The sequence below is a fragment of the Oryctolagus cuniculus genome, chromosome 6 (genome assembly GCF_964237555.1).
Source record: "Oryctolagus cuniculus chromosome 6, mOryCun1.1, whole genome shotgun sequence".
Classification (NCBI taxonomy): domain Eukaryota; kingdom Metazoa; phylum Chordata; class Mammalia; order Lagomorpha; family Leporidae; genus Oryctolagus; species Oryctolagus cuniculus.
In genome coordinates this window covers 160,095,296-160,104,116 of record NC_091437.1, presented here as the reverse complement: position 1 = coordinate 160,104,116, position 8,821 = coordinate 160,095,296, and the positions used below count along the sequence as shown (strand labels likewise).

The window sequence follows — 8,821 nt, the reverse complement described above, 5'->3', positions numbered from 1 at the left end:
GTGCTTGGGCCCTGCACCCCATGGGAGACCAGTACCTGGCTCCTGCCATCGGATCAGTGCGGTGCGCCGGCTGCAGCGTGCCATCCGCAGCGGCCATTAGAGGGTGAACCAACGGCAAAAAGGAAGACCTTTCTCTCTGTCTCTTCTCTCTGCCTGTCCAAAAAAAAAAAAAAAAAAAAAAAAAAGTAGCTGTGACAATGGACTTGCTTTCTTCTTCTTGAATCCCCTTTTCCTGGACCACAGCAAGAACTTGGTTGTTTTGTTCTAAGTGAGCTATGCTGCTCTTGTCTGTGTATATCTTCCCGCTGGCTCCAGGCCAGGAAACTCTGAATAAATACCTTCTCTTTGGAGATCCAGTGCCATTTGATAGTTGCAAGTATCTGACTTAGAAACAAAGTTTGGTGATTTAGTTTGCCTACACAGCGTTTAATCTTTGGAGGTGATATCTGAGTCCCTGAACTCGTATATATGCAGAGCATCGCAAACCTGCCTCATTCGTCATGGTGTCCTGGGGTCGGACAGTGCCAGACTCACAGCAGGAGGCCAGGAAACACGTGCTTCATAGATGAAATCTCGAGACGTTCGGCATCAGTAAGGCGGTGAGGCGTCATGCTGCCCGCCAGGGCTTAGCTTCCGTGCCTGCCTCCTGACCTGCTGCAGCCCTAGTGCTGTTCCCTGCGGGACGCTGGCCATGCCTCACAGCCCAGAGCTTGCTCAGCTCACGGGCACCAGAGGCAGCTCTGCCTCCATGGTGCAGGAGAGAGGACCCCAAGCAGAAGTTAGGTGGCAGCTGCTATTGTAGCTTGACCATCCCTAACCTGTAAGTCCAAAATGTAACATGTCGCAGGAACTTTTTGAGTGCTGACATGACACAAGTGGAAAATTCACACCATGAAACTTTGTTTCCTGAGCAAAATCACTAAAACATTGTATAAAATTACTTGTAGGCTTTGTGTGTAAGGTGTATTTGAGACACATCTCCTTAGGTCTATACACACAGCCGACAAAATCTGAAATCCAGAAAAGACTCTCGGTCCCGAGCATTTTGGATAAGGAATTCTCAAGCTGTAGTGAGTATGAGGGAGCAGAAGCAAGACCGAGGAAGGAATCAGCGGGGTTTATCTTTGTCTGTCTTTGAGAGGAAGGAATCAGCGGGGTTTATCTTTGTCTGTCTTTGAGAGGCAGAGAGAAAGGGAGAGAAGCGGAGGGGCTCCCATCCCTTGATTCACTCTACATTCTGCCTCCGGGGTGCCCAGCAGGAAGGTGGAATAGGGAGCGGAGTGGGACTCAAACCCAGGCACTCTGACAGGAGATGCAGCCTGGTGACTGCAGCACCACATGTCTGCCTCGAGCTTTGTATTTTTAACCCCCAGCACCATTCTCAGGGGAGGGGCTGCTGGGGCCCTGGGAAGCTGTGACTTCTCTGCATCGAGGCAAAGCTGAGCAGACCTCATTCTGCCAGGGTTGCAGCAGAACAAGGCTTGCTATGGGGGGAAGACAGTCCAAGCCAGGGTCCTTTCCGACTTTAAGAGTTGGAGATTTTGGCCGGCACTGTGGTTCAATAGGCTAATCCTCCACCTAGCGGCGCCGGCACACCGAGTTCTAGTCCCGGTTGGGGTGCCAGATTCTTTCCCGGTTGCCCCTCTTCCAGGCCAGCTCTCTGCTGTGGCCAGGGAATGCAGTGGAGGATGGCCCAAGTGCTTGGGCCCTGCACCCCATGGGAGACCAGGATAAGTACCTGGCTCCTGCCATCGGATCAGCGCGGTGCGCCGGCCGCCGCACGCCAGCCATGGTGGTCATTGGAGGGTGAACCAACAGCAAAAGGAAGACCTTTCTCTCTGTCTCTCTCTCACTATCCACTCTGTCCAAAAAAAAAAAAAGAGTTGGAGATTTTGATTGCGACTGGCAGCTCGGAGACTGATCTCACTTCTGGGCTCACCTTGTGGTGTTTGCCTAAATGCTCGCCTTTCGGCCACTTTCCTCCTCAGTAGTCTTGATCTGCCGTGCCACAGGAAGGGGGGGAGGGTCCTGAGTGAGGTCCTGCCTCAGCTGCCCTTTCCCCTCCCTGCTCTGGTGCCCCCTGACCGCCGGTGCCAGCAGAGTAGCATTCCAGCTTTTCTTTTGGTTTCTGTGTAAGTGCCAGCATGGCAAAGATAATGACTTCATAATATCTGCTTTTCTTAGAGATGAAAACGTACAAAAATAGTTTAGCTTTTACTCTGGAATTTTAGGCTGTCGTTTGTCCGCTGCTCAGTAGATAGAAATCCAGACTAATTTTGCATTTGCTGTAGCTCCTTTGTGTAGTAAACCCTTTGGGCCAAACCATGAGGATTCTCTTACGTGAGGGGCTGAATGTAGGAACTTAACACAGGCAGAGTAGTGGAGTGTGGTCGGGATGCGGGGCTGGGTCCTGGGAATGTGTCACAGTGTGCTGATACCCTGGAGTGACCGCCCTGTGTCTTTCTGCCCTAGAATGCCCTCCTGGGGCAGCACCTTCCCTCTGTGCTGGGCCAGCACCCCTCTCCGAGCCAGAGTGACGGATGGAGACGGGCAGGGGCAGGGGCAGGATCTGGAGAGGTTCCCCAGGAAGGGCATCGGGCCCCAGAGATGAGAGGGGCAGCAGGAGAGAAGGAGAAGCCAGGGTGCCTGTCCATTTGAGAGAGCAGCTGATGTCACGCAAAGCCTCCTGTGTTTATTTAAGGCACCCACAGAGAGTCCCCGTGGAGATGCCCGTCTGTGGGTCAAGGCTTGTGGATCTAGCCTGGCCCTGGGACAGCACCTTGGGGAGACCCCTCCTTGACTTTCAGACCTTGGGAAGCAGATCTAGTGAATCACCCAGCAGGTGCACAGTGTCACGGCGCAGGGTGCAGCCGGAGGAGGCGAGAGGAGAGCTCAGCAGTTGTTTGCCCCGGGGGTCTCTGAGCCCTGAGTGGTGGGGGAGAGCCTGGACAGGCTGAGTGGGGACTGCTGTCTGGGGTTGGGCGTGGGGAGGATGGGCAGCAGTGTGAGGGCTTAGGCAGAGGGCAGGGTAGGGTTCCTCTTCCCCTCTCCCCCTCTCTCAGTGGGAAGACTTCAGTACATTTGGAGGCTTGAGGAAACCTCTGAAAGTGGGAGAGAGAGGGCCCTTTCCCTGTTTGTTGAGACATTCAGACGCCACTGTGGCTGTGTGGCTCCTCTGGGTAATAACAGTGACGCAAAGATCCGTGAGTGGGCTGTGGAGGAGTGGAGGTGGGCTCATGGACACCACGCCACATCAGCTCCTGGGTGCACAGCCAGAGCTGTGGTGAAATCCTTCACGTAGACAGGAAGCTTGGCTTTATACAGCTTCCTGGACGTAGTTCGTGTCCTGTTGTTAGGTTCTCACAGCAACCGTACAAGGCAGGTACTGTCATCTCTCCATTTTTCTGATGAGAGGATCAGATCCCCCACTTGTCAGAGGTGCCCCGGTCCCATCTGAATCCTCCGCACATGCAGCGTGTTTGCCACCACCATGGGCCACACCATGCGCCTCTGTTCCTTTTGAGCTGGGAAGCTGCTCTCGGCACATGGACCCAAGTGCAAACTAGGATCCCTGTAGCACTCGTGTCTGAGTCGTACAGCACGCGTCTTAGGACAGGGGTGGGGAATGTCCAGCCGTGGGCCGTGTAAGGCTGCAGAATCATTTGGTCTGGCTCTGCCAAGGCAACTGCAGGCGGGACTCAAATTTCAATAAGTCTATTGCAAGCTATTTTTTCAAAGTAACATTTATTTATTTATTTATTTGAAGCAGTTCTAGGAAGAGAGAGATCCGTCTGCTGGTTCACTCCCTAGATGACCACAATGACCAATGCTGGGCCAGGCCAAAGCCAGGAGCCTGGAGCTCCATCCAGCATCTCTCGCTGCTTCTTCCAGGCCATCGGCAGGGAGCTTGGGTTGGACGTAGAGTAGCCAGGACCCAAACTGGCAACCATATGGGATGCCAGCATCACAGGCGGTGGCTTTACCTGCTACACCACAATGCCAGCCCCAGCAGGCTAATTTCTAAGTTGATAACCTTATATGGCTTGTGATTGATGTTACAAATATCTAAATGGCCTCTGGTAGAACAAAAGGTTTCCCTCCCCTGGTAGGAGGATACTCAGCGCCTTTCTGCCCACAGGTAGGGGCCTGAGATGTGGTAGGAATGCAGATGCACGCACATGTGTTGCACAGCCGATGGCCAGGTCTCACCGGGGCCCTCTGGAGGCCTGAGCAGACCTTCACGGGTCCCCCAGAGCAGTGTGTAATAGGCAGACCGACTGCAGACTCATTTGTGCCCTTACCCTGAAAGTGCTCGTCCTGCCCAGGTGGGCTTGGGAATAAGTTCTCCCACGTGAACTTCCCTAACGACTGGCGCTCGTGTGTGCAGGTGCTTGTAGGTGAGTGCAGAGGAGGCAGTCACTTAGCCACAGCAGCTATCTATCAGGGAAATAATAGAAAGCGGTAGCTGACTGCCTTCTCTTGGTTTCTAATTCTGCAACCGGACTCTTGAGTTCTGCGGTGGACAAAACAGAAAAGAGATGAGCTACTGGAAACAAACTCCCACTCTGGGCTCTCAGCGGGTGGCGGAGAGGCAGGGCTCAGCCTTCCTGAGATCGGGTGTGGCACGGGTGGGAGGGGCTTTCCCTGGGCCAGGTACCCACCAGGTGGGGGAAGAGGAGAAGGGCGACCTTGCCTGTCTCCTTGTCTAACGCTTCTGCTCGCCCCGCAGCCGTTCCGCTGTGCCCACTGCCATTACTCCTGCAACATCTCTGGCTCCCTGAAGCGGCACTACAACAGGAAGCACCCCAACGAGGAGTACAGCAACGTGGGCAGCGAGGAGCTGGCGGCCGAGGCGCTCATCCAGCAAGGTAGGAGAGGGGCCGCCTGCCTGGGGGGCTTGAGCCCCTACCCTTTGGATTTGTTACTTTTTTGTCATTGTTACGGCTGTCACCTTCACTGCTTCACTGTTACTCATCAGAGTTACTTATCACCTGCTTAACTCTATAGCTCCCGGACAGAAAATGCATAAGGACAGTGTTCCATGCTGCCCAGGGTCTCCCTGCTGCCATGTTGGTGTGCCAGGAGGGTCCTCCCCTCCGTGTCCATGCAGGAAGGGTGCGACCTGGAGGTTACCGGTTTGTTGTCTTTACTGAACACTGATTAGCTGGAGCATTTATCTTTTTTTTTTTTTTTTGGACAGGCAGAGTGGACAGTGAGAGAGAAAGGTCTTCCTTTTGCCATTGGTTCACCCTCCAATGGCCGCCGTGGCTGGTGCGCTGTGGCCGGCGCACCGTGCTGATCCGATGGCAGGAGCCAGGTACTTATCCTGATCTCCCATGGGGTGCAGGGCCCAAGCACTTGGGCCATCCTCCACTGCACTCCCTGGCCACAGCAGAGAGCTGGCCTGGAAGAGGGGCAACCGGGACAGAATCCGGTGCCCCAGCCGGGACTAGAACCTGGTGTGCCAGCGCCGCAAGGCGGAGGATTAGCCTAGTGAGCCGTGGCGCCGGCCTGGAGCATTTATCTTACTAAGAAAAGTTTCTGAATACTTTTTGTGCTTGAGTGGAAGCTCTTGAGCTGTCTTGTTACTGAACATTATGTGGTTTCTAGATTTTTCCTTCTATGCACTTACCACTAAAGCATATTTATAGGTGAACTTTTTTGACCTAAAAATATTTATTGAGAACCCACATTGCTTATTCATCAGTAAAAGGAAAAACATTCTAGAATATTTAAACTACTGAGAATTGAAGACAATCTCTGATGCTATAAAGTATTTTTTTTTTCAATAAATAACCACATACTTTGGAGAGGGCTGAGCTTATGTGCTGTCTCCACACAAAGAAATGCCGCTGCAGTTAGAAATACACTCAGGTAATTCAACTAAAAAGGATTGCAACACGCGGTGCGTGCGTTGCTGCTCCTTCCCGAGTTACTGCTCCTTCCCGAGTTACAAGATGGTTTGCAGCTGGGGCTGGTTTTAGAAACCTGCCCCGGGGAAACAGAGACGTGGGCTGTAAGCTCTGTGGCAGCTGGGGACGCTTGGCATTTCCCATTCAGCGTGGAGTTCCGTTTACCATAACCGCCGTAAAATGCGTCTTCATGTTGAACAGTCGAGTTGGCTGCATCCTGCAGCACAGTGCGTGGCAGGCTCCTGTAAGGACAGAGATGAACAGCACAGAACTCAGGATAGCTGGGAAGTTACCATGTGGGGCGACAGGGAGCATGTGTGCCAGTGTTGTGCAGCCGGGGGCAGGATGTGCTGGGGGGGGGGGGCCTGGCTCAAACCTGCGTTTTTTGTCTTTAGCAATGCAGCTTGGGCACGTCCCCCTGCTCCTTAGGCCATCCAGCAGACAATGGCATTTCTCCCTGCCTGCTCCCCCGCTGGTGGAGGGGAAGAAGTGAGAGGAAATCTCCAGCGTCGGGCACACAGTGCATTTTCGTTCCTTGCTCTGTGACTTCTGAAAACATCTAGGATGGCTGGAGCCTCTGCACTTTTTGAGGACCTCCGTGTCCAGCGGTCTCAGAGAGGGGAGCACAGCTGGCAGCCAAGCAGTCCCCACACTTACTTGAAAGAGACTGTAAGACTGGCTTGAGAAACCGACATTTTATTGGCAGTGTTTTGTTACGTTGCTATTTTAGTACCTCTTCCTCTATAGCAAATTGAGAAACTACAAGGTCTCATGAAGATATTTTAGTAGGAGAGAAAACAGAAAAGAAAACCAAGTGCAGATGGGGAGAATTTATTGAAAGTAATAGAAAGAAAAGGAAAAATCTCAGTAGTCCCGCACCATTCAGCAACTCCCAACGTCACCTAGTGCAGGTCCCCGTGCCCCTCACCTGGACGTGAGAACCACATGAGCTCTGTGCCCCTGTCATTTCCACACTGTGTGTTGGCTTTTTCTTTTAAATATTTATTTGAAAGGTAGAGTTACAGAGAGCAATCTCTTACATCTGCTGATTCATCCCTCAAATGGCTGCAATGGCATAGGGAGCCAGGAACTTCATCCGGGTCTCCCACGTGGGTTCTGGGCCCCAGGCTCTTGGGTCATCTTCTGCAGCTTTCCCATTCACATTAGCAAGAAGCTGGATTGGAAGTGGAGCAGATGGGACTTGAACCGGTGCCCATATGGGATGCTTGCAGGCAGCAGCTTAACCCCCTACGCCACAATAGCAGCCCCTCTGCAGTGTGTTTGTACCCAACCAGCATGCAGAGGCTGTCCTCCTGCCTGTGCAGCCAATAACTCTCAAGGGCCAAGAGACACACAGGTGTCTCCTTCCTGAACATGTCCGTGGAAGAGCGTAGGGAGGCAGGTGAATACAAATGTGAGAGAAGCCCAGAACAGCCCTGCGGCAACAAAGCTCTGCCAGGGAATGCCAGTCGATTCCAGAATCTTAGAAAGCGAATGGAAAACACAGGGCAGGGAGGAGTTCAAGCTCAGCACAGTCTTTCACAAAGCAATGATGAAAGCGTGGAAGCAGCGCGATGATAGTGTCATCAATCAGATCCCACGCCTGTCCCTCCGCCACAGGAAACATTTGTTTTCTGCCGATCCAACCCGAAAGAGTAGAGGACATGGAAGCAAATTCCCACCCTTCTGCTGCGTTATTGATGGGGTCTAAGCCAGTCACACCGTGGCGCACGTGACACTGTCAGTGCTGGAAAGATCTCTTTGCCCCCATGCCCCAGGGACTCTGGCCAGGGTGTCGGGGCTCAGCGCTGTCGGGGAGATGAGGAAAAGACCTCACAGGAGCCAGGAAAATTCTAGATGAGACCTGCTGTCCTGGGTGCTTGCAGAGGGACGGTGCGTGGGCTTGTCCACGGAGTTTGGCCGCTTCTTGCCGCACTCTAGAATCTCGCTGGCGACGGCAGCAGCTGCTCAGACCTCTCCCCACCAGCTCTTCCAGAGGCAAGGAGAGGGGCCTGATTGGCAGCCTGTGCCTGTCACTGTGGAGCAGATACTCCCGCTGTGGCCAACTTGAAGCTGCCGTGGAGGACATGGAACACAGGTGTGCATTGGGCTGTGAGCAGGTCAAGCCAGCCCCAGAGATTCTCTGGTCCTGAAAGGTATGGGCTGACATTGCCAGGCCCCTGTCACCTGGGTCCCTGCGGGGTGCACCTGTTCTTGTATTGAGCACTGTGTAGATGTTTTATTCCTCCCACCCACCCCCACCCCCCGCCTGGCTTAGTTTTTTCCCATAATATTTTTTTTTTCAATGTTTAAATATTTTTTTTTATCTTTTATTTAATGAATATAAATTTCCAAAGTACGACTCATGTGTTACAATGGCTTCCCCCCCCGTACCGTCCCTCCCACCCACAACCCCCCCCTTCCCACTCCCTCTCCCCCTCCATTCACGTCAAGATTCATTTTCGATTATCTTAATATACAGAAGATCAGCCTAGCATACCTTAAGTAAGTATTTCAACAGTTTGCTCCCACACAGAAACATAAAGTGAAAAATAATAGATGATTTTTTTTAAATGATGATGAAATCAGATCAGACCTATTGTCATGTTTAATCCCAGTGAGAGTCAAGTTGGGAATTGATAATTTTTTTTTTTTTTTACAGAAGATCAGTTTAGTGTACATTAAGTAAAGATTTCAATCGTTTGAACCCCCATAGAAACACAAAGTGAAATATACTGTTTGAGTACTCGTTATAGCATTAAGCCTCAGTGTACAGCACGTTAAGGACAGAGATCCTACATGAGGAGTAAGTGCACAGTGACTCCTGTTGTTGACTTCACAAATTGACACTCCTGTTTATGGCATCAGTAATCTCCCTATGCACCAGTTATGAGTTTCCAAGGCTATGG

At 52.1% G+C, this 8,821-nt stretch overlaps 1 protein-coding gene across 3 annotated transcripts in view; it reads left to right on the top strand.

The window, feature by feature from the left end:
* The window catches only part of ZFAT (zinc finger and AT-hook domain containing), a 205,903-nt gene that overhangs the window by 153,797 nt on the left and 43,285 nt on the right, over positions 1 to 8,821 (top strand). For 2 of the 3 annotated variants that reach the window (XM_070075861.1, XM_070075862.1), the window contains exon 12: positions 4,730 to 4,868. In XM_070075861.1, coding sequence (XP_069931962.1) covers positions 4,730 to 4,868 — 139 coding nt within the window. The remainder of the gene's footprint in view (positions 1 to 4,729; positions 4,869 to 8,821) is intronic. The other variant, XM_070075863.1, reaches the window with a different exon arrangement.